At 33.4% G+C, this 26384-nt stretch overlaps 4 protein-coding genes across 4 annotated transcripts; all 4 read left to right on the top strand.

Moving 5' to 3' along the window:
• The first annotated feature begins 1930 nt into the window (after nucleotides 1–1930).
• On the top strand, nucleotides 1931–2968 carry LOC122588146. Its single transcript, XM_043760280.1, has one exon. It carries the CDS (start codon nucleotides 1931–1933, stop codon nucleotides 2966–2968), a length of 1038 nt encoding a protein of 345 aa, XP_043616215.1.
• A 6605-nt stretch (nucleotides 2969–9573) lies between these two features.
• Nucleotides 9574–10697, top strand: LOC122589034 (transcription factor HEC1-like). Its single transcript, XM_043761271.1, has one exon. It carries the CDS (start codon nucleotides 9723–9725, stop codon nucleotides 10422–10424), a length of 702 nt encoding a protein of 233 aa, XP_043617206.1. The 5' UTR covers nucleotides 9574–9722; the 3' UTR covers nucleotides 10425–10697.
• Nucleotides 10698–18752: 8055 nt separating this feature from the next.
• LOC122588145 (triacylglycerol lipase OBL1-like) lies at nucleotides 18753–21064 on the top strand. Its single transcript, XM_043760279.1, has 5 exons — nucleotides 18753–18894; nucleotides 19416–19609; nucleotides 19733–19766; nucleotides 19854–20488; nucleotides 20750–21064. Exons 1-5 carry the CDS (start codon nucleotides 18753–18755, stop codon nucleotides 21014–21016), a joined length of 1272 nt encoding a protein of 423 aa, XP_043616214.1. The 3' UTR covers nucleotides 21017–21064.
• Nucleotides 21065–22823: 1759 nt separating this feature from the next.
• Nucleotides 22824–26295, top strand: LOC122586338 (triacylglycerol lipase OBL1-like). Its single transcript, XM_043758333.1, has 5 exons — nucleotides 22824–23154; nucleotides 24233–24426; nucleotides 24537–24570; nucleotides 24889–25499; nucleotides 25851–26295. Exons 1-5 carry the CDS (start codon nucleotides 22824–22826, stop codon nucleotides 26133–26135), a joined length of 1455 nt encoding a protein of 484 aa, XP_043614268.1. The 3' UTR covers nucleotides 26136–26295.
• The last annotated feature ends 89 nt before the right edge of the window (nucleotides 26296–26384 follow it).

Below are 26384 nucleotides of genomic sequence, written 5' to 3'. Positions count from 1 at the left end.
GGAAATTTAATGATGCTATAGACTGCTACTGCTTCATTTCCTTCCACTATATTGTGGACCTCATTAACTGTCTTGATAGTTGTGAAATTTTACTCGTAATATTTTACGTTTCAGAAAATGATAAATTTTTTTAAAAATATTTCTAATATTTTTTTTTTAATATATGAAATCCACTAATTATCTTTTATAATCTAACTTTTTATTTTTCACATGTCACAATCATATTAATTAGGAAGATTTTTAATCTAATAATTTAGTATAATTGATCATTACCCTTTATATTCTTTAATTAAAAAATAATTAATCATCTTAGCTAATCGTTTTATAAATTCTTCTAAATATAAAATTATATTATATGCAAAAATTAAGAGATAATATTAAGGAAGAGAACTAATAGAATTCATATGTTAAATTTTAAATAATTTTAAAAAAAATACTTACAAGGATTAATCATTTTCTATTTAAATTAAGAAAATGATAATAACCCATACAGATTGTCATCAATAGCTTATTGTACACATGCATAAAACTAGACTTTATACATCAAATATCATCTTCTGAATTTTCACATGCCAAAGTACATGTTTTAATGCATCAAACTAATTTATAGACAGCTCAAAGAACTGTCATTAACAAAACCATTACTCCCTCCGTCTCATAATAAATGACCAATTTTGACTTTTAAGTCTTCTGCTTGCAACTTTGATCATAAATATCTTTGTTTGTGCTATATAATAGTTGATGAAAGTTATATCTATGAAAAGTACATATATTGAAAGCTCAATCCGTCCATATATTTTATATGAAGTGTTATATAATATAACCAAATATTTTTACGGTTAAAGTTTAAAGCAAAAAATTTGACAAGTCAAAATTGAATATTTAACATGGGACGAAAGGAGTATTATTCTAGTTGTTTTTGTTCGTTTAACATTTAATCATAATGTTATCAATAATAACAAATTAACAACAAAGCGAGGAGCTAGGAGAGTAGAAACAAAAAAAAAAGTACAATGTGTAGATGGTCATGATGTCTTGACCATTATAATAATTTTTTTTAGGTATCCATATGACCATATATGAACAGAGCCTCTCAAATCGTAGTAATTTTCCAATTATAAAAGTGACTATTGTAGTAATTTTCCAAATATAAAAGTCCAGAAACTATAAAAGATCATTTTTAAAATTATTGTTTGACTTGTTAAATTTCTTAATTTGAAACGTTTGTGAAAATTAAGAAAATATTATACATTTTTATATTTTGAAAAGTTATTTGCTTAGATAGTCAGACAAAAAGGCCGAGGTTTGTTTATTCGAGATGGAAACACTACACATATTCTTAAAAAATAAAATTTTGAACTCTTCGAGTCTGCGGGGCTATTTTATTAATTCAGCTGAAAACCCAAATAAGCGCCCAATAGCGGGTTAAAAGCCCACAAGGTTTCCTTTATGGGCTTGCTCCTAAGTCATACCTAACACAGTAAGACACTGACACACTAAGACAGTAACACGACTAACACGTACCCATATGTCCATGTCAGATTTTTGTGCATATTAGGGGCGTGGCAGTGGATGTGGGGTGAGGCGCGGTGAACCCCGGCCCCGCGTGGGAACACCGCCGCCGGTGGGTCGGGGTGGGGAAAGGATGGCCGAAAACGGGGAAGAGAGCCCGAGGAGAGAGAAACCGGACGTGGGGCCGCGCGCAGGAAATGGACCATTGGTGGCTGGACACGTGGCGAGGGGAGCGGGGTTACTAGCCGTTGCTTCTTTTTTTTTTTTTTCATTTACCTCTTTCTCAATATATATACATTCTTTTTTTCCCAAAACAACACACAACTACTATCATTTTCACTACATTTTTATAAAATTCAAACACCCCAACCTTTTCATCACTAATTTCTTACAACACGTGGAATCAAACGATAGCTCTATGGAATTCTTTGTTAACGCGTTACACTTTATAAAACAACACGTGGCTTCCGGTCTTTTGGATAATTCGAGCGACTCTCCCGACGAATCAAACGATAGCTCTATGGAATTCTTTGTTAACGCGTTACACTTTCTTGAAGATACGGCAACTTCTAGTGCTCCTCAAACTCGACGGTATACGGACCGGCATCGGGAAATTGGTCTTGCCACTCTTTTGAACGATTGGTTCGTTCAACAACCAAAATACGAAGATGATTACTTTCGAAAGAAGTTTCGAATGGACAAGACCATGTTTTTAGATATCGTGCGCGACATTGAAGCAAACTTCCCGTATTTCCAAGAACGTTACGATGCAAGAGGAAGAAAAAGTTTTACGGCGATACAGAAATGCACATCCGCCGTTAGGCAACTCGCGACGAGTAATGCACCAGACGAGTATGACGAGTACTTGTGCATGGCAGCCAGAACGGCACGAGAGACCCTTGATTATTTTTGTGACGCCATCATTCGGTTGTATAGCCGAGAGTACCTACGCAGGCCGACGTCACACGACGTTGCACGCATCTTCGAGGCCCACGAGCTTCGACATCATATGCCTGGGATGCTTGGTAGCATCGATTGCACACATGTCGAGTGGTCGGCATGTCCTGGACGTTTGAGAGGGCAATACACGAGGGGTGACCACAACGGTCCAACTATTATGCTTGAAATCACCGCGTCACAAGATTTGTGGATTTGGCATGCTTTTTTCGGTGTCCCGGGGTCGAACAACGACATCAACGCGTTGAACCAATCCGATTTGTATGTCACAGCGCGTAACGGAACGGCTCCGGATTCTTCATTCCGCGTGAATGGCCGAGATTATAAACGTGGCTACTATCTTAGTGATGGGATCTACAAGAAGTGGTCAACACTTATTAAAGCATACCCGTATCCAACCGACCCTAAGGAAAAAAGATTCAAGAAATTGCAAGAGGCGGCCAGAAAAGATGTCGAGCGAGCTTTTGGTGTCCTCAAAGGTAAATGGAAAATTCTTTAACGACCTCTTCGACCTCTAACGAAAGACAAAATTGGAAAGTATGTTCATACATGTATTATCTTACACAACATGATCATTAATAGGGACGGGAGGGCAATCTCACCGGTCCATATAATGGACCCGCCAGTGCAACGGGTGTTCGATGAAAGTGTGTATGCGGAGTTGATTGATGAAGAAGTTTACCATCGCCTTTGATATGATCTTACGGAGCACGTATGGGCTCAAGATTTGGCGTATCTCGATGATTAGTTTTTTTTTAGTATTATTTAATGTTTCTTTTTTTTTAAGTATTATTTAATGTTTATTGTTTTTAAGTATTATGTAATGTTTATTTTTTTTAAGTATTATGTAACGTTTCTTTGTTTTAATATAATAAAAGGGTATGTTTTTTTAATTTTAATATAATTTGTGATTTTGTTAAGTAAAAATAAATGGAAATAAAAAAGATGATGTGGAAATTGGGGTTGGGGTGAGTGGCGCCACCATTTTGGGATGATTTGGGGAAGTTTGAGGTGGAGAGTTTTTATTGGAAGATGGTGATGTGGATATTTTGGGAACTTTGGGGTTGGGGAAACCACTCCCACCCCCTTATAATGTCATTACTCATTATGTAAGTTATACGGGGTAATAAATTAATCATTAGTCGGAATAATTAGGACTAACTAGATACCCACACTCAAAATATTTATTGGGTTTGCTAAATACAGCCCTTAGAGCTGTATTTAAGGTGCATAAATTGTTTGTACATTTACCATGAAAATCAGGGGGCAGACTTTTAATATAGAAGGTACAATTTTTTTTATGCACGTTAAATACAGCCCTTAGGGTTGTATTTAGCATTTCCCATATTTATTTATTTATTACAAAACATGTTTAGGGTTTTATTATTAATTTATAAAGAGTTTTGCTAAACGAAGCAATATGGACTTTCGTGTTTTTTTTTTGTCATAACGCTAGAAATTTATTAAAACAGATTCCTAACAAGATGCTAGAAATCACAATACATAGTCTAGAGATACAAAAAAAAAAAAAAATAACAAAAATACACAAACTAGACTTATCCTGAAACTTTAACTGCTAAAATTGCAAAAAAGCGGCAAAAAACTTATGCAAATTAAGCCAAGACATAAGAAAAACTGGCCACCAACGAAGGCCGAGCCACCGGTTTTTACTCCGTGGTGTTTTTGATGCAACCCAAAACAAGTTCCAAGAATCAAAACCATAACTAAGGGTGAGAGGAGTCATGCCTCCCAAATTTCCATCTCTCCCAAATTCCACCAATCAAATACTTCCAACTCAATTTTTCTTTTCAACCCTCCCAACCATCTCTCCCTTATTTTTAATGGCATTCATGACTTTTCTTAACCCTCCCAAATTTTATTTTTTTTCTTTTTCATTTAATTTAATCAAACTTTTTCTTTTTTAATAAAAACATAAAATATTTCATTAAAATTAAACTAAACATTACATAAACATGAATTAAAAAGTAAATAACAACATAAACCGAAACTAAAATTCTACATGATAATGAAGACAACAAAATCAAACTCGCAACTGATGGTGGTTGCATCGCTGGATCGTCAAGTAGTCACGCCTTAGTATCGCACGAGCTTCTTCCCCGTCTCGATCAATATACCTACGAGTGTCGGAAGAGGTGCCGATATCTTCAATCTCGGTGTACACTTGATTAAAAAACTGAAAAGTACTCTCCGTAGACGAATCGTCTAACTCCGGTGGAATACAAAATGAAGAAGATGAGGAAGAGGAATCCATTTTTTAGTAACGTGGTGTTTTTTTTTTTTTTGTGGAAATGCGAAGATATGTTTTTGTTTGGTGATTTTTTTGGTTAAGAAAGAGGTGTATTTATAGATAAATTAGGTAGGGGAAATTTTATTATTATTATTATTTTTAATCAAGTTCAACGGTCAAATACACATGGACCCCACCCCTACTCCGCTCCCCCACACTCCTCTCCAACGTTCGAATAGTCCATCCCTCGCAGGGCTTTAATGCCGTTGGACTCCATGCCGCTAGCATGCCTTCGGGTTGGCGACGGTGTTATCTCGGCGGCATGCCATGCCATTTGCCATGCCTCCCACCACTCCTCTCCCCTAACTAGCCAAAGAGGACACACATCCCAAGCTTCCCACGAAGAATGATGTTTTCTATCTCTGTTATGGATCCAAAGAAAAGAGAGTGACTTCATCGAATTCAAGATGTCAATGCTTTTCTTCCGAATATCATTGTGGACGACATTGTTTATATAACCGCTTTTGTTAAGGTGCATTATTTAGTTGTACACTTACCATAAAATTCACGGGATGAACTTTTAATATGATAATGTATAATTTATTTATGCACGTTAAGTGAAACTCTAAGGGTTTTGTTTAACATTTTTTTAAAATAAATTATACAAGTTATAATATACTATTATACTGAGTAAATACTTTGAGTACATAAATGAAAGTTTAAGTAAACCAGATTTGTATTAATTAAGATATAATTTCACATTAGGTGTTTCACATATATAACTTCACTAATTTAACAACAAATTTTATAAGAAAATTAAGAAAAGCTAGAGAGAAAAAAGAGGGAGAAACAAGATGTATAAATTAAAAGGTTTCACCTTTTTATAAAACAATCATATCCTTATTGATTATTGTTTCTTCATTCCTTATCAAGTTCAAGGTCAAATGTTCAACGCATGTGATAGCAATAAGTTATGTGATAAAAATCATGAAGCCTCCATTTCTATCCGTCTATGGACATAATTATATGTGTTTGTTTTTTCGTTTTTTTCTATATATGATTGTTTGACTTGTTACGGCAATGCCGTGTCGTAATGACAACTCAATGAGCAATATTATGTACATACATTGAACGATTTCGAAGTTTCCAGTAAATTTCCGCACCGGACTTGTAGTTGAACATTTCTAGCATATCGTTTTTGGAAAGATGAATGTCCAATCATTCACTTTTAAAATGATCAATTTCGCCACAAAATAAAGTCTAAATCCATAAATGATAAATCATCCAATGCCATGCTTATCATTAAGCACTAGTTGGATTCCATATTTGATGGGACGCTCGTGCACTACTAGCTAGCATATCATATCGCGCGTCTTTTCCATATATATCCAGCTTTTATAAACATTTTCAAATGTAAACATTTGACAATTTGATGGTACCCTATAGCACCGAGAAAGATTAATGTGAATAAAAGGTATTTTTGCTGTATTGACTAGATTGAACAAGAAAAATATTAAATAAACCTTTCTAATGAAATAAACTAAGCTCTCGTGACTTCATATCAAAAAAGAATCGTTGCAGTTTAGCGATGAACAGAATTACAGAATAGTTAGCAACATAAGCAACAGCTTTAATTAGCGAAGAGTAGGACGGAGGTTAGCGACAACACCATAATAATAATAGAGTATTATTTATTTAAGGAAATGATTAGGATTTGTTGTTTTTGATTTGTTTGTAGCATTCAATAATTATTAAACAAAAACAATGAGATTGATCAATAAAAGAAAGAAGACAAATAGGCGGGCTCCCTCTAGACAGCCGATGATGTATTCTTTTGTTTGTAGCATTAGAATCTAGCTACTATATTATCTTGAGTTGAATTTAGTTTTCTCTAGAGCTTAGATTCTGATTTCGTAGTAAAATACAATGATAAATTTTATTAGATTGTTTTGAATGAGTGAGGATTAAAAGAGCCACCTAAGTACACTATGATTAGGGAGAAGACCATAGTTCAACTCCTTACCACTAGTGAAGATATATTAAGAGTATTTTAGAGTAAGGGTAACAATGTTGTAACATTTAATTAACCGTTATAAAAATGTAGGATTCATTAAACTTGATACCAAGTAATTCAATAATTTTGTCAAATACAACTTGTCGGAAATATCATACTAGCCTGTGTCCGTATTGTATTAAGATGGACACACAAAAAAAAATAAAAAGACATACCATGATTTTGAAGGTTGATATTTTGGTGTGTGGGGTTAACTGCAAATCGTGCGAAGTAGTTATTTGCAGTAACATGGAAGTAACTTTTTGTTGTTGTTTTTGCAGACAGACAGAGATATAACAATAGTGGAAAATAAGTTTGGCTAAAGATAAACAACTAAAAATGGACAGACCATTCACTGGTATTATAAGTTTTTTATTTTATTTTATTTTTCCTTCCTAATTGAGATAAACAATGCTCATACAAAACTTAAAAAGAAATTCCTTGAAATGGAAATTTTGGACCACTTCTTTGTAGTTGTAGACTTGTAGCTTATGGCAAGCTAGTGCCACCCGCAATGGATCAAAATCACTTGCCAACTAGTTTGGTGGTTCTTTAGAAAAGGAATCTACCATAGGTAAGCCCGGATATTGTTTACAATCTATATGCGCATGTCTTGTAGCTTACTGTACAAGATAATATGACAATATTGTTTTGGAAGCAAAGTTTTCATAGTTTTTGGCAATAGGATATTAACCGTCTGGATTGACAAGTGTATGTTTAGGCGAGTTTATGTGCCTCAATCAAAACCTAGCCCATTTAGTTAATCTTATCAAAAAATTGATGAACACATACTCTATCTTTATGATGAAAGAATCATCCGTTTCGATCACTATAAGAAATTTGACATTTCGTGACGACATATGTTTGTCCACTTTGTTGTCTCCAAAAATTTTTGAAGACAACAGTATGCAATGATCTGTGTTGTCTCCGAATCTATAATGTAAATGCATGCAACAAGAATTATGAATTAAAATTAAACAAGTATATTACTACATAAAGATATATAAGTTAATTATAAATATAAGATGACAATTCTGTACGATTTTTGAAAAAGAAAAAGAGAATTTATATTTTATTAAAATTTTTATATAAATAACCTTTTGATATCCTTTCACCTATGGTTGTTGTGGTATGTAGTATGATTAGTGACGGAACTAGGATGAAACACGACCAACATCACATTGTTTTAACTGTTAAACACTACCAGCCTAGTATGAGAGTAAAGTTACAACTGTGACTACTTTCTGACAATTTTCTAATGGTTTTTGGAACGAATTGGTGATTTTATAGGCTTTTGATTGCTTAAAATAATTTCAAAAACTTAAAAGTTAGTTTTATTAACAGATATTTTATATTTTGTTATCTGTTGCACGAATGAAGGGCACTAACCTTAGTTTTTTATATGGTTCCAAATTTTTGTGTATGGTAATTAATTAGCATTTTGGTTCTAAAGATGAATATTTTGTAATTAATTAGCATTTTATCTTACAATAAGAACAAACCTTTTGATACTCGATTCACAATACGTTTTATGAATGTATCACAATTCACAAGGACCACTATTAAAGTTCATTCGAAGCTCCTCGATGAGTGTGCCGGTTCTCTCTACCCAGCCTTAAAAGAGAGGCATCACCTTCACTAATGGGCCCATTAACGCTATGGGCTGGCCACATCTGAAATGGAGTACGGGGTTGCTGGTCCTGACATATGTCATGTGAAAGTGGGGTTTTCTTAAAGCACCCTAAAATACCCTTTCACAAATTCAGCACTCTTTAGTCTTTTTCACCTTTGGTTTTACAGGTTCATGCACCCATCCGTTATAGTATTGTTTTTCTTGTATGGATAAACTAGTGTCAAAATTTCAAAGACTTTCTAAAAGTACATTACTATTTTTGTTGATCCGAAATTATTACAATGCGGTGTCCTTTTTTTTTTTTTTTATAATTTTTATCCTAGTTATTTATAATTTTCTATTTTAAAAATAGTCAAAGGATCAAATGTGAAAAATAAAATAAAATAAATCTTAACAATATGAATGGTCTGCAAGCAGCGGTAGAGCTTGAAAAAGTAACCAAAGTGCCGAAAGCAACTACGATGTAAGAGCAACTCGAGAAAGCTATCCCATTTGTGAGAAACCGGCCACTTATGTATAACAAAAGTTAGTTTTTTTTAATGAATTATAGATAATATTGGACTACTTAGCGAATAAATGACAGGTCGGTTTCCCGTCCCCAACTAAGCTTTGCCCCTGCGTGCAAATATGAATGATGTGCTAGCGAGATAGTCAATGTGATCAAGTTTCTTTGCATTTGTGTTTGATGAGCAATAACTTCTTTTAAGAGTTATTTTTTGAATCAGATCATCCATATCCAAACCAAAGCACCTGAAAATTAAGTTACTAACAAAACCCATGAGGGGTTTTACCAGTGCCCGACTCATCCTTTTGAAGGATTAGTCACTGTCAACACCACATTAACATCACATCAGACAAGGACTAATCAAAGACTAATCTCTTAAAACATGCCCAATCCAAAAATTAATTAGTTTTAGACCCACTATTTATCCCTTAAAACATACCCAATGCAAAGACTTGTTTTTGTATTTTTCTTAATAAATGAAACATGTTTTTAATTAGGTATTTTCTCCTCATGCCTTTATTTTACGTTTCTACAAGGGCCGATCGATTAATTATTGTTACTAGTGTATTTTATACATAACAAAACCACAACAGGACAGAAGTGCATGGATATGAATAGTAAATGTATATGTTTTCTTGCAATAATGAGAGATGTATGGTATTCGAAACAATAAAATATACATGCGTGAAGTTGTTATATATAGCCTTCCACTCCCACTGTCACATTCATCCACTGTTCCACTCCTAAAAGATCATATTTTGCTTCCATAATTTCAAAAATCATAATCCCTAATAAATTACACCTTCAAACACACATGGAGATGATGACAATGATGATGGACCTTGACAAACTTCCTGACCCGTTTTCTCACCCTTATCAACCCGATGATCCATCCTTCATGGATTTGAACTTTCCCAATGGAAATTCAACAACCAACAACCACAGTACACCACTTATATACGCTACTTCACAACCGGTTGCAATCCAACCATCTGACTTCACCAATTCCCATGATCACTTCCCACGTGCGAGCTGGTTTCACCAGAAACCAGACTCCGTGGAAGCAATGAGGGAAATGATATTTAGGATGGCAGCATTGCAACCGGTTCAAATTGATCCGGAAGCAGTAAAGCCACCAAAGAGAAGAAATGTGAAAATATCAAAAGACCCTCAAAGCGTTGCGGCTAGACATCGAAGAGAGAGGATTAGTGAGAGGATTAGGATCCTACAAAGATTAGTACCAGGTGGAACAAAGATGGATACCGCTTCAATGTTGGATGAAGCCGTTCATTATATGAAGTTCCTTAAAAAACAAGTTGAATCTTTGGAACAAGCTGCTACTGGTGGTGGTAGTGATGGCAGTATGTCGACAACAAGGATTAACAACGTTGTCGGTCTCTGCCCCATCACCAGTAACACAAACATGAACCATTACGGAGGTAATAGTAATTATGTAAGTAGAGCATGCGGTGAGTTTTCTGGACATATGGTGGGCTCTATGGAGTTGCTCAAGTGATAGAGATTGATCATGTCATGAAAGGTGCTTTGGTAACTTAACATTATTTGAGATTATATTGGTGATTTAGGTTTGAATAACGGATTATTATTTGTGTTGATCGATTTGGTAAAGATGGTATGGGAATGGATATACATATATTTTTCTACTTTCAAGGGATTAATTATAGCATCATGATTTATGAAGCAACTAAACCCTTACTATGTAATGGGGTTTATGCAATTTGTAATTGTGGATTAACAAAATAAAATATATTTGATGGTTTTGATTGAAGAGGTCATGATTAAGTAGCATCCAAACAATAATTCTCATGTATCTTAACTTTTCTATATATATTTGTTATTATTTTATGTAAGCATAATGATTATTTATGTACACATGTGTATTTGTGTAATACCGATCGAGTGATATAAATACACGATTGAAATGCATTAGGAAAGATAGATCGAGTATTGAAATGTATAACTCATAAAAGGCGATATTGAAAATTAATACAAGTTACTCGTATTACAAATAAGTTTAGACGGCGCTACACAAGTAATAACCTTACTATTTACCACAAGGATGATGGTCTAGTACATATATAGTGTACGTCTACCCAATTAAGTTCGAATCCCATAAGAATATCTAAAAGTATGCTAACCTTTTGGTTACAGAGATTTACCGATGAAGACTCCAGGCTACTACTATACCCACAAAACAGATGCTCCACCCGAGATTAGTCGGTACGTACAACGAGGCGAATATATACTCAGGTTGACCAAAAAATAAGTAATTAAATCTTGATATTTATAAAGACCGCTTGTCTAGAATTCAATTAAGCAATCATAATGCTTAAATTTAATTTGATTGACCAATATTGAGAAGTAGTTTAGCGTACGATTTACGAGCATAGTACCCGCGCGTTACGGCGGCTAGAAGGTGATAGACAATATAAAAGGGAGGCGGTGGAGAAGGAGAGCAGTGGCGGAGGGTAATAGAAGGTCGATGAGAGTGTGTAATGATTATTGAAAATGGAAAAAGAAGGTATATAAGGGTTTATGTTTAAGTAGGGGTATTTTGAGAAAAAAATGCTGAATTTTAAGATATTCAATACTCTTTATAAGAGAGTATAGATTAACTTTTTTTATTTTTTTTTAACTGTTTTAATTTATATAAATATATAAATGTAAATAAATTAAACACTTTCCTTCAAATAATATACGTACAACTTAATCATAGCTGATAAAATTAAGAAAGCAAAATGTTTTGTAATATATGATAGATCATACGTATAATGTATGTGTTAATAGATCGGACCATCCCAAATATTGAGGATATAGATATGATCATTTGTAATACATGATCAAATATTAATTAAACAGATAAATTGTTGGCATTCGATCCATGATTAGCAGTCGAGCATTCATATTACTAGATCGATCGACAATCGATAAATTAAATCTAAAAAGAAAATTTCAATCTTCAACATATCATACTTGAGACTAATTAAAGTACGATCATTATTGGCAAAGCAAGCCATTCTACATGTAATTTGAATTGATATCTCGTTGACTGGTATATATATATATATGTGTAAATTACCCAAGAAAAGGCGAATTTAATCATGAGATATATAGATGGACATTATAATAAATTGTCCCATTATTATTCCCATATTCGTTCATCACAACAAACTCATTTATGCCGAAGTTGAAGATCTATCTTGAGTCTTGACGTGGTTATTAGGAAGTGGCACATCAATGTTGTAGGCGAGATCAATTTACTGCTTTTCTTTGGCTAATTAGTTGGAAATTCAAACCACCTTGTCTATAAGTTTCATCAAAGATCGATGACCTCCGATTTAGTTGAACGATTTTAATAAACACATGCTAGCTGTTTCGATTTTTCCAAAGCATAAAATCCCCGTATGGATTACCATTTTAAAAAGGCTTTGAGTCGTTGTTGTCAAAACCCACACATAATTCGTCCTACATAAAAATTAATTATACTCGTATTAATTATCGGACCCATTCTCTTTAATGATTAAATAAAAAGGTTCCTACAAATTTAGTATTAGATTGAACCGTACATATTTTAGTTATAAAATCAAATAAAGAATAACTTTCTAAACGTAGAAATGACATGTATCATGTTAGATAGAGAGAAAGTGGGATTTGATGAAATGATCGAGCAGAGAGAGAGAGAGAGAGAGAGAAAATGCTATGGTACTTGCTTCCTATAGAAGGGTAGTATGATTGGAGTGTTGATGTCCGAAGGATCATGCTACACCAAAAAGAATCCATTTAAGTGCTACCTATCCAAATTCAAAAAGCAATAACACCAAGATAAGCTAAACTAATACTACGAGTATATATGTTTTGGTCAAACTAGATCTAGTCCACCTACCCATATATGTCTTCTTATGCGAGGTTCTATGTAATCATACATTCACTCATATATACCCCGTGGATATTATTATTCAAATGATTTTCGAATTCTTTGTCACAGGGTACATTTCATATTAATCGAAATATTACCATAGCAAACCAAACAAGTCCTATATGACGTCAATTGGATTATGTGGCATAAGGCTAAGCATCCTAATATGGACATTAATTACATGATTTTTATATCATATAGAAAAAACTTCAATTATATTACTTCTCTAGAATTGGATCTGTCCCATTATTATTATTTATTATTTCCTAACAAATTTTTTTGTTGTATTTTAAGATGTACAGTACTATGTATAAAAGTACTGATGCCTTTGGTCACTCTAAAATGTCAGCTTTTGTCATTTCAAAAATAATCCAGAAAAAGAATGATAAATTATAAGTGAGATATTTGAAAAAATGGATTGATGTGTATTCCATTGAACCTTTAGACATCTTTTTATACGTACATATGTTTTAAGCATATGTATTAGTGATTTATTATACTAAAGGCTCGTTTAGTTTTCAAGATTTATGAAAATTGGATAGAATAGAATTTGGAATATTTTATGTTAACCTAACATGAAAATGAACGAAATTCTAATTTTATACTACCAAATTCCAATAAATTCTGGAGAACCAAACGGTCCTTAAAACAATTTTCATTAAGCTATTGATGTACGCAAAAAATAAAAGCCAATCAGTGTGAAATTAGATTAGAGTATTTATTATCTATCATCAATTTTCTACTTATAGTTACTTTTTCATCTGGTGAAGTTGGGTACTGTATTTGATTTCTTGGAACATATGTTATCCATATTTGACATTTTTCTTAGAGTTAAAATATAGGGTTAAATCACTGGATGAACAATGTATTTTTTCTCATTTACATGGTTGCCCAGTGAACTGGCCGGATTATTGATGTGTATCATCCATATAGTTTTCAATTTTTTACATGGTTGACCAACTGTTGACCTGATAACCTGCTATAACAGGTTAATCTCTATTTGCATGGTTATTCATTGAACTGGATGACTAATGTATTTTGCCTCATTTACATGGTTGTCCATTGAACTGGATTATTAGTATATCACTAGCATACTTTTCTATTTTTTACTTGGTTGACTAAATGTGGACCTGATGACCTACAATAATAGGTTAAATTCTATATTTACTTTTTATTTTTCCAGAAGTTATCTTCATTATCTTAATCAATTTTCCAGGCGAAAATTCCGGTAAAAATTTCGGCAACCATGTTCTTTCGTTTCAAATTGACCCAAACGTCCATAAACTGGGTCATACTTGGTCGTCAATTCAAAATTTTGGGTAATACTAGACTTTAAAATATTTTCAGGCGGGTTATTATTGATCAAAAGAAAAAGTAAAATCTTAGAGTACGGGTCATCACGGATTGAGTTAATTACTGGGTTGTTAAATTTCTGAAAAAATAAAAATAGAGATTAACTTGTTGTTATTGTAAGTCATCAAATCGACATTTCTATTTAAAAATTAGATAACGACATTTCCATTTAAAAATTAGATAAGTATGTGGGTGATGTATATTAATAATTCAGTTCAACGAGCAACCATGTAAATGAGAGAAAGTACATTAGTCATCCAGTTCAATGGACAACCATGTAGATAGAGATTAACATGTTATAGCAGGTCATCAAGTCAGCAGTTGGTCAACCATGTAAAAAAATGAAAAGTATATGGGTGATACACATTAATAATTCAGTTCAATGAGCAACCATGTAAATAAAGAAAAGTACGTTGTTTATCCAGTGACTTAACCCTAAAAAATATATTTATAGATGAGGATACTTCCACCACATAACTGTATCATTCACTTATATCAATGTCATCAAACGTGTACTCCCATAAATTGGATGACAAGCATTGATGTATACAAAACACCTAAATTTCGCCCTACAAGAAATTTAATTGATGAAATGTTTGTACATTGAATTTGGATCTTCTTCTCCGACATTTATCATTCATCATATGCTTCTATCACATTATCATCATAGCCCCATGCCTTTTAAAGTTTTAACCATATATCCAACCATCACGTACTATATATGCCTAGGACTAAATTATCTCATCCATGCATTGACGGAATTAGTTCTCATGTTTTGCCAATGTACAGGCCTTCATAAATCATGACTAGAATATTTGGCGTGTCCGGGCCGATTGTTTTTTCCATATTGATTTATTGTTATTAGAAAGCCCAGTACATTACAGCCCATTTATGTAGTCGTTTAGTGGGCCGGGTTTTGGGGGTGCCTGCCGAGTAAAATACGGAGTATAACATAACATGAATATATAAGAAATGAAAAATTCCCGCAACCCACCTTGAACGTAAGAATAAGTGTTCGTGACATGATTATAAGTATTGACTATTGAGTCATATGTACGTTATCAGGATTCAGGAATGACAAGTATGTGATATCTCCATATTTCATTCCACACTTTTTCAAATTTAACGGATCAGTTTCAGAGGATAACAATGATATAGTACAAATATCAAATACTAAAGTATATTCTTTTATCTTTCAACAACCAACTAAATATTTTTCGTAACATTTTTTTAATGCGTCTATAACATGCAATCAATTCTAATTTATCCCTGACGTGCAACCGTACGAGCTTTAAACTCTATGGATGAGGGCCATGAATTTGGAGCAAGCCGTAAAAACCAATCGTAATTTAGTACAGATATTTAACATCTCTTAATCATACCATGAATTTGGAGCAAGCCGTAAAAACCAATCGTAATTTAGTTCAGATATTTAACATCTCTTAATCATAACATCAGCTTTTTGCACCGTCTGAAGGAATTGATCATATATAACATAATATCCAATTATCTAATGTTAACTTTCAGCTTAACTGTTTAATATTGGAGTTTTTTGGCACGTGAAATGAACTTAACGTATCCAATTATTGGGACTTACTAAACTTGATACATGATTCACCAGTTGGAAAGTTGGAACAACAACCAATTGTTTTTCTTTTCATTAAAGATAGCTAAAGCCAATAATTTTTATTTTAAACTTGATATATATATATAGTAAAAGGTGGAAGCTTGCTTCTTCTGCATAGTTTTCTGCTTGGTCATCAATAAAATTACCTTAACTTTACTAGTGTATGTATTTAATTGTAAAGATTTCAATATTATACATGACAAATTTTTAATTTCATCTTTTTTATATATCTGATTACTTATATGTTTGGTAATAACAAATGTTTTTATCGACATGATCAAAATTATGAGTGTATAAATTTTTATGTCAATTTACATTTGCTATGAAATAAATTAAACAATATCATGTTAGCGGTCAGTGATAATACTACCATCTATCAAGGTAGATCGACGTAGTTTTTTACGAGTAGTTTCTTTTAAAGAGCTAGTACCAAATTAAAAAAAAAAAAAAAAAGTTAAAAGAAGAAGATAGGCACCACGTTATAAATTTAAAATTTGAAAACAAATCATCCTTTTTTTTTCCAACTTGCTTTTAAGATGCTTAAATTACCCTTAACTTTTAACTCTTTCTTAGACCATTCATAACCGTTCACCTTTTCACCTACACTTTTTTATGCCACATCAGCATTACCTTCTCAATTCTTTCCCTTTCCACTTTCCACTTTTCCCTTTAACCATTCACCAATCATTTGGTCTCCACTTTTATTTTATACCTCACAATGTAGTCAATCAAAATAAAACAAAATAACACAAATAATATAGATAAATTAAAGTGGACTCACATCAATCCTTTCACCTAGGCTAAACTATTCACCTATCTCCCCTTCACCTTCTCATCTCACCTATGTGCCTTAACAATTCACCTATCTATTATCTCCATTCACCTAAGGAGTGTTTGGTAGGAGTGAATCAAAGAGAATGAAAATGTAATATAGAATGAATATAGTGGGAAAGAGAATGAGTATTTTGAAAGAGAATCGATTCCGTCGTTTGGTACAAGCAGAGAATGAATATATAAAAAATATTAAATTTTAAATAATAATCAAATTTAATACATATAACATCACTAAAACAAAAAAAAAATAAAAAATTTCCATTCCCATCAATTCTCTACATTTTATAGAGAATTGAGGGAATGGAATTGATTCCCTATTCTCGATTCTCTTTCTCATTCTCCATTACAACCAAACATGAGAAGTGTTTCTCATTCCATTTCCACCCTTTCCATTCCATTGTACCAAACACCCCCATATACTCTTCACTTTCCTTTTAAGAATGGTCTTACCTCACATACTAGATTCATCCAATATCCCCCAAGATATTTTTCTACCCCTATCTACCCATCTCTTTTATTTACTAACTAGCTAATAATCTCGGGTTTAACCCGGGCATTAACTAAATTTTTAAAATAAAAAAAGTTAAAAGAATATATATATACAGTATGTAGTTTTTGTAATTGATATATCATAACTTGATTTGAAGATATTAAGTTGGCTAACATAATATATATGTATGAGTATTTCTTGCATTAACAAAATATAAAAAGGAAATTTACAATCAAAAAATAAGAATTTAATATAAATATTTAATAAGCTAGCTATTAATTATCTTTAAAAATATTAGAATATTAAATATGACATCATAAATAAAATCAAACCTTTTTTGAAGAAAAATATAGACTTGTCACATAATACTTTTTCTAAAAATAATTTTAGAAAACAATTCTTCTTTATTATATATAAAGATAAAGATTTAAATATCTTCATATAATATACCTATAATACCCTTAATAAAATTATTTACAAGATACAACCTTCAACCCTTAAAATAACTATCTTTACCCTTTTATACACCTTGTGACTCATTCCATTCGGTCAAGCGTCGGGCATCGATCAATCCTGAATCACACCGCTATCTTTACCAGCGCCACCGTCGTCTCTACCAATGCATTGGGGTATCCTTCTAGTAAATTAAATGGAACCACCGTACAATCAAAAAGGTGAGGAAGCTTGCTTGTCTACCTTGATTTTTATGCTTAAATAAAGCTGTCAGTTAAGGTTTCGAGTCTTTCATATGTTCCATCTTGATTTGTACCTTTCTTTTCATAAAAGATACAACCTATATTTTTCGTTAATTCATTTTAATTCCTATACAATCCTTAAACTTCAAGTCATCTAAAAGACTAAAACTAGTACGTAACATACCCTTAAGTTGTATACAATTTTCACTCTTTCAATTCAGTCATAATATGAAGAGCTCATCCACTAATTTGATGAACTGGAAATAGATTCTCTGTTATAAGACTTGTTTTTGAGCAAACCAAATAACTTAATTAAAAAACATAATACCAGTATTAATCATAGGTCTTATATTGTAACGACCCGACCTGGCCCCTGCCCAAATGGACCCGATATGACCCATCTCGTTCTATTCACAATCCTAACTGCTAGCAGTGTGATTAGAAGCCATAAGAGATAAATAACACTAGAGATCATATTAGCAACAATTCAAATTTCAATTTAGAAAATATAACTTTTGAATGTAAGATAATTGAATCAAGGGGTTAGCTGGGGGGGGGGATTAGTTAGCAAATTTGTTTGTGAGAGCAGCAGTAGTGCTTTTAACAGCAGAATAGATTTTCCCTTAAATCAAAACATGATTCACATATAGTTGTACTTTTAGTATACATCTATGAGAGATTAAGCATACAATTATGTAAATACAGCCGTTAGCTTATATGGAGAATAAGTGTCCAAAAAGAAAGTACAAAACTGAGGACGACTAGCTTGAACTCCTGGCCAAGAATCTGTCAGCATTATAGAAAGTAACATCTCAAGGACATGTTATGTGTCCTTGATCATTTTCAATCTTGTTTGCTCTACCCCCAAATATATTCAAAATAATAATAACACGTGTATTGCTTGAAAAATGGATGCCCACGATTATTTGTGGTTGGATCTAGAGAAAGTGGGAGTTTTCGAATTATGCAGGCTTCTACTCTGCAAACAAATTGGAGAAAGAAAATTCATAAACTCCAACGACGACAAGGGGTTATATGGAACGTTCTGGCGTAGGTTCGTAATCTTTATCTGCGTTATCGTCATTAAAGGACTCAAATCGGTTTCCAAGTTGATGGAGATTTTCAGGTGTCTCATCGAATCTTCACTCAACCTTTGGTCACACTACTACAATAGTACGATACACCTTCTCTTCGCTTGTTTTCATTAAGTATAAATGTATACATTGATACTTCCCAACTTCCCATATAGTACTTTGACTTTTCTGGTCAAAGCGAATATACTTCCCGTATAAGAGCATACTCGAGCATAGTGGGTGTTAATGCCAAATTGGTAGGTGTGAATATAGACGTTCCCATCATAAATTCATAGATATGCGCTTTAAAACGCTGGATATTCAATATTATTACTATATTTGTTTGATACGAACCCATCCCATAATAGGCTCAAATCCTGTCATAAGCTAAGTGCATAACTCATTCACAAACTTATATTAGAACTCCATCTGTTAATTGTAAATTCGTTATATATAGTTTTAAACTACTGTACTTGTTAAAAACTTATAATTGTCCAGATAAAGTCGATCAACTATCACGAGAGTCGCCAGATTTCTCCTCTGTAATCGGCTTAACAGACACACGATTGGAGTTGGATGACCAAATTCGTCATGAAGATCCAAGATACAATAGTGCACTTGCCATCATGGCCGCTAAAACTGCATACGAGAACGAAGCTCGTATCAAGAAAATAGTGCAAGATTATTGGAAGGTTTCTTTATCTTTGCAGAAATACTTTTATCGATTGCAATATATATTAAGATGCAGAGTAAGATTTTGTAAATTATTTACAATTGAATCTAACCAAATTTATATGTAAACCTTCTTTGTGCAGATGGATTTTATAGGATTTTACAACTGTTCCAATGGTAACTAATAAGAAACTTGATTAATGTCATTTGTCATTCTTAATTCCTTGCTCCATTTTCTTACCAAAATAGAATATATTTTTGTAGCATTTGAGACCAAGCCGGTAGCTGATAAGGAAAAACCAACGCAAGCTTTTATGTTTAGCGATAAAACTGGGCATCACGAGTTAATCTGCGTTTCCTTTCGAGGGACTTCACCATTATGCGCAGATGATTGGTGTACGGATCTTGATCTCTCTTGGTTCCATCTTAAAGGCATAGGCAGAGTTCATTTGGGCTTCTTGAAAGCCCTGGGGTTACAAAAGAGCGAAGAAAACTACGCCTGGTGGCCCAAAGATATCAAACACAATGAAAACATCACCTTTGCTTACTACAAAACTAGGCAAGTTCTTAAAGAAAACCTTGAGAAAAACAAGGATGCACGGTTTATTGTCACTGGCCACAGTTTGGGTGGCGCCCTTGCGGTTTTGTTTCCAACGATATTAGCACTACATGATGAGCATGAGTTACTGGATAGACTTGAAGGTGTTTACACATTTGGACAACCAAGGGTTGGAGATGACGAGTTCTGCCGGTTCATGGAAGACTTGTTGGGAGTAAAGAGATATTTTCGATTTGTTTATGCAAATGACATTGTGCCTAGACTTCCGTTTGATGATACTGATTTTCATTACAAACATTTTGGTCGCTGTTATTACTTCAATAGCTTATACAAAGGGCAGGTACATAAAAAACCCGTAATATTTGATATAAAATATATTTGATGGATTCAGTTTTAAATGTACTTTTCACTCATATAACTTTCATCCACTACTATATTATACAAACAAAAATATTTACTGTCAAAATTAAAAGTTTAGAAATCAAACTAATGGGACTGAAAGATTATTTCATTTCTTTGCAAGCTTATATTACATATATATGACATCTAATTAGCTTGTTTGTGATTAATTTGAGTGATGAATTGGATGGTTTGATTATAGGTGTTAAATGAAGAACCAAACAAGAATTATTTCTCGATCAAATCGATCGGTCCAATGTATCTGAATGCCATTTTCGAAATGGTAAGAAGCGTTATATTGCCATATGCTTATGGGAGAAGATATAGAGAAGGGGTCCTCCTTCTGGGACTTCGAATATATGGGCTAATATTTCCGGGAATATCCGCTCATTGTCCCCAAGATTACGTTAATATCACTCGGTTGGCTTCTCCCGATACGTTTAATGCACAGAAATACGATTTCTACTAATTAAGAATAACATTGCTCTAATAATTTGGAATAAGATGATTATTAGCTACAGAGTATTACAGTAATATTTATAGCTGTTTTTTTCTGAACTAAAAACAGCAATATGTAAATTAAATTCGTTTAATAAATTCCTAATCGGCCACTCTCTATCTCAGTTCCTGGCCAAGTCACTATCGGTTTCACAAATGCAAGTGATTGCATTTTAGAAAGTTGTTAAAGACTTAAAGGTGCAAATTTAATTTTTCATACGTCAAAGTGTCAAACACCTCAACAAGTGGTGCAGTCCATTAATCTAGCCCAAATTTCAGGCCCAACTTGCTACGACTTTGGCCCATTATTTCTCTCTGAACTAGAACTTGGAGCTCGATAATGCAAAGTATCACTTTTCAGATTTTACATAGAAAAAAAACCCAATATGACCAGGACGAGATAACAACCCTGTTGCAGAAAATCTAAACTAATCTTTACTTAATTAGCACCCTAGCCTGTCACCCGAAATAGAAATAGTCTAGTTACCCTTGGTCATCGACTCCAAGCATATACTCGGATATGTCACCACTCAATAAAAAAGGCATAGTAACAACCAAATAAACTAGATGCATGTTGAATATTATTATCTTCTTTATGATTAAAAAACAAAGGAAAGAGAACTAATTGTGTAATTTTCCGATTGATGTTTAATTAGCTAACTTATGTTGAGTCACAAGGAAAGATGTTTAATTAGAATCCATATGCCGTTGCATTGATATGTTTAATTTCTCCCCCCTTTATCATGATCATGATCATGATCTAATTATATTTATTTCTTTGATTTGATGATGATTGATAAATTTATATATCTTAACCTGTGATTATTGTAAATGTATATTTTAAGAATTGTACAAAATGAAATCGATCTGATAACGTAAACGCTTATAATTATATACCGTGCGAAAGCAAAAATTATTTTAAAAAGCAAATGTAGTCAAAATTTTGTATACAAAGGTGCACTTCAGTCTCTTGGATCTCGTCATCTCGATATACACAAGCATTTAAATTTGCAAAACCAAGTGCCAGAACTCAAAACGTACGTAAATATCCAGGAAAAAAAAATATATCAAAAAGCAACAAGATTTTCATTGATTCCTCGCAACTATTTAAAATACAAGGCATACGCTTGTTACACACTTGCATGTATATATATATATATATAGGGGTGAGATAATTTGAGACCACCTCTTATTTTAGGACCAACTAGGACCATTGATTTTTGTACACCATCATGATCTACTACGATATACAAGACTTTTTTGTAAAAACACTAAGACTTTCCGGCGATGGATCCATAGAAAAATCATGTGTAAGTTACTTACACATGTGTAACTTACACATGTGTAAGTGTGTAAGTTAACTTACACATGATTTTTCTGTGGGTCCGTCGCTTGAAAGTCTTAGTATTTTTACAAAAGAGTCTTGTATATCATAGTAGATCATGATGGTGGTGTGTAACTTACGAAAATCAATGGTCCTTTTTTAGACTTTTTTTTTAGTTGGTCTCAAATTATCTTTCCCCTATATATATATATATATATAAATAAAAATGAAATGAATAAAGAAATCGGCCACATTCTGGCACATTTGTTTTGTAAGGGGAAAAAAAGGCGGGCATGTCTACTATATATATATATATCGGTTAAATTTAGTAGACTTGATTCAAATCAAACGTCCAATATTATTTTTCCAACAAATAGTCAACCAAATTATTGCCATCTTCAATATATACATAATTAATACATGTTCTTCAATTCATGATCAACTAGGCATGAACATGGCTTCTGAGGTCACCAATAAAAAGGCATGTGACAAGTCGTTTTGCAAAGACTATCTCCTACTAAGCCCCAAAGACGTCACATTATGGGATCTAATAATGCTTTTGTTCTCCAAAAATATTGGAAACAGGAAGTTCATCGACTGTCCAAATGGAACCGTCGAAGAAAGCTTTTCACGGCGGTTTGTCATCTTCATATCCATTGCGGCCCAAAAGCTTCTTCACCTTGTTAACAAACCAATGGGTTGCGTTGGCTCAGCCATCGAATTTATGCCCAACTTTTTAGATGCCAATAGAGGATTTCTCAAGCTGCTTTTGAATCTCTTATCAGGTTTCGTTCATTAATTCTTCTTCGTTTCTTATTACTTCCTTTTTAACAACAAATGAATTTTATCGTATCATGCATATGTGTTTTTTATGCAAGAAAAATAGTCGATCACGCATATATAAATTTGAAGGAAGATTTGAACCCATGACAATCTATTGATGGGATGATATTTTTCTAACAGTCTATATAGAGCTTTCGCAAAACCCAATAAGATCTAGGATATCTTTATTGGGCTGTTGTTATTTTGTTAACTTGTGAATTATTAGTGGCGATCCAGATTTGATTCTGTGGAAATATTATTATTGCAGTTTTGTAGGTTCATTCACATGCACAGTCAACTAATTAAGACAATATATATATAGTTTATTGTGTTGTGTACTTAATATAATACAGATTATTAAGTAAAAATTTATTTATAATGAACTTTTGATGTGTTTTCAGACTTGATTAATAAAGTAAGATATGTATCCAATACTTTTCTTCATAACATATATATAATCATGCGCATGTGTTTGCTCCTATATTGTCAAATATATATAAACAATCAAGGTGTGGTGAATTTATTTAAAAATATGTGCTCCCAAAATTAAAATTTTAAAAGTTTAGCTGGTTTCACTAGTTGAGTTGGATCAGTGGTTGGAACCTTTGCTTCTGGAGACAGAGGTCAAGGGTTCGATTCTCATGTCCAGCAAGCAGACTGAAAGACCTTTTCTACCTATGGTTGAACACGGAATTAAAGCACCTGTCTACCTTTGGTAGAGGTAAGACTGTCTATATATCAACCTTCTACATACACCGTCGAAGACGGTATTGAAAACTAAAATCCGTGGAAGATGGCATGGAGTTACTTACTTAGAAGAAATCCAAATCTAGTTATTTCATATATATATCCTTTCATGAGCGCACCATTTTCCCAAGCTTTTTGATTAGATCGATCCATTTGTTTTACAAAATTATGACTGTTTAATCAATTAGCTTCGTACAAGGGTCCTCAAAATTTGGAATAATAATTAGCTCTTTAAGGTATGACTCTTGCTGGCTATATCAATTCCTCTTTTATTGAAATTATCATGCAATGCAGGAAACTTGGTGTCACCGGATAAAGAGTCACCGGAATTCTTGACAGCGATTGGGTTAGGGGACATTCGAAGGGATTTAGACAGTAGAATTAAGCATAAGGATCCCAGATACACAAGTGCACTAGCTATTATGGCTGCTAAATCTGCATATGAAAATCAGGCTTACATCAAAGACACTGTCCAGAAACACTGGAAGGTAACCTATTAATCAAGTATATATATATATAGAAAGTGAATAGAGATATATGTATCGGGCCTTATTTCTAAAAGAATCACAAAACTAATGAAACAAATACCTTATCACAGATGGAGTTCTTGGAGTTCTTTAATTGTTGGAACGGTAATCGACTATGACGCTACCTCTTGCATTATTTCTTATAAAATAATAATGGGCCGGAACACCCCAATTCGTCATAAACACCTAAAAAACCCACCATACAGGGAGTATACTTATACTTACCGTACACCATACGAGAAATATACATTGATACTCCCGTATGGTACTTTGACTTTTCTACACAAAGCAAGTATACTTCCCGTATATATAAGAGCATACTCGCATAAAGTGGGTGTTTATGCCGAATTGGTGAGTGGGTGTATATACGTTCCCTTAATATTTATAATTAAACTTAGATATATATCGTTAAACCAATTTCAGATTATGAAGAAGATTACACCACACAGGGATTCATGTGGAGTGACAAGACTGGGGATACCGAACTCATAGGTATTTCCTTTAGAGGCACATCACCTTTCAACGCTAAAGATTGGTCATCCGATGTTGATATTTCATGGTATGACCTCCCTGGTATAGGCAAGGTCCATGCCGGCTTCTTAAAAGCCTTGGGGTTACAAAAGAGCCGAGGGTGGCCCAAGGATATCCATGGAGACGATCAAAAAGCCTACGCTTACTACGTCATCAAACAAAAGCTCAAAGATCGCCTTGGGAGTAACCCAAAAGCCAAGTTCATTGTAACTGGACATAGTTTGGGAGCTGCATTATCGGTTGTGTTTCTAGCAGTCTTGGCACACCATAATGAGACTGACTTACTATCAAAACTTGAAGGGGTTTATACATTTGGACAACCTAGAGTTGGTGATCGTAAATTCGGCGAATACATGAAAGAGGTGCTGGTAACACATGGTTTGAGGTACCATAGATTTGTTTATTGCAATGATGTGGTGCCTAGAGTACCCTTTGATAACTCTAATCTTATGTTCAAGCACTTTGGTGATTGCCATTATTACAATAGCTTCTACAAAGGCCAGGTACTATACTCTTTCCACAGATATTAATCAATCAACCAACTTTATTTATCATAACATTTGATGACAAAACGAATAAAAAAAATAATTGGATAGGGACCCCCTAATTCTAATTCTATGTATCATTTGGTACCAACTTATCCCTCAGTCAGGCTAGTGTACGTCCATGTGATTCTCAACCATTTAATAATCCTCTGTTTATCTCAAGTTTGTCTTTGGCAACACTCGAACCCAGGATCCCCCACAACATGCATTTTTTATTACTTTTTTTTTTTTTAATAATCTAACCGAAGAAGCATGCATGTCTTTTTTACTAATTATCTCTATCATTCTCGATCGATTTACTTTATGCAGGTGCTTGCTGAAGAACCAAACAAAAACTACTTCTCAATATTTGCTATGATACCCATGTTTGTAAACGCAATTTGGGAGTTGTTAAGGAGCTTCATTATATATTATCAAAATGGGGCAGGGTATAGTGAGACTTATACTTGTCGAGGTTTGAGAGTAATCGGACTTCTGATTGCAGGATTGGCGGCTCACGGTCCACAAGATTATGTTAATCTCACAAGACTAGGTTCGCCTGAGTTATTCAAACCTGCTTCGTATGTCAATAAATCAACCACCGTAGTCGAATGAGTACGTAGTACCAATTGGTCGAAACAAATTGGCAAATAGAAAAGATACAAGACTATATATGTACGTGTTTTTTTGCTAGATGTTATTATTCTAAGAGTTTGATGTAAATTTAATCCTCGGAAATTTTCCTGTTCTCGTAATTTTATGTATCCATGGCATGTCTAAGTACTTATGTAAATGAAAAGCATATATAGTTCATGAGAATCATAGTATTTATAAAATTCCCTTGTTTTCATAAAGTGTACGTGA

This window comes from Erigeron canadensis, chromosome 2, assembly GCF_010389155.1.
Source record: "Erigeron canadensis isolate Cc75 chromosome 2, C_canadensis_v1, whole genome shotgun sequence".
Classification (NCBI taxonomy): domain Eukaryota; kingdom Viridiplantae; phylum Streptophyta; class Magnoliopsida; order Asterales; family Asteraceae; genus Erigeron; species Erigeron canadensis.
Note: the sequence above shows the minus strand (reverse complement) of the source record. Positions and strands in the feature narration are given on the sequence as shown.

Coding starts and splice junctions, on each gene's coding strand:
- LOC122588146 (XM_043760280.1), top strand. CDS start 1,931: ATGGAATTCTTTGTTAACGCGTTACACTTTATAAAACAACACGTGGCT.
- LOC122589034 (XM_043761271.1), top strand. CDS start 9,723: ATGGAGATGATGACAATGATGATGGACCTTGACAAACTTCCTGACCCG.
- LOC122588145 (XM_043760279.1), top strand. CDS start 18,753: ATGGATGCCCACGATTATTTGTGGTTGGATCTAGAGAAAGTGGGAGTT. Junction 18,895..19,415: donor GTTATATGGAACGTTCTGGC/GTAGGTTCGTAA, acceptor ATAATTGTCCAG/ATAAAGTCGATCAACTATCA. Junction 19,767..19,853: donor ATTTTACAACTGTTCCAATG/GTAACTAATAAG, acceptor ATATTTTTGTAG/CATTTGAGACCAAGCCGGTA.
- LOC122586338 (XM_043758333.1), top strand. CDS start 22,824: ATGGCTTCTGAGGTCACCAATAAAAAGGCATGTGACAAGTCGTTTTGC. Junction 23,155..24,232: donor GCTTTTGAATCTCTTATCAG/GTTTCGTTCATT, acceptor CATGCAATGCAG/GAAACTTGGTGTCACCGGAT. Junction 24,427..24,536: donor CTGTCCAGAAACACTGGAAG/GTAACCTATTAA, acceptor ACCTTATCACAG/ATGGAGTTCTTGGAGTTCTT.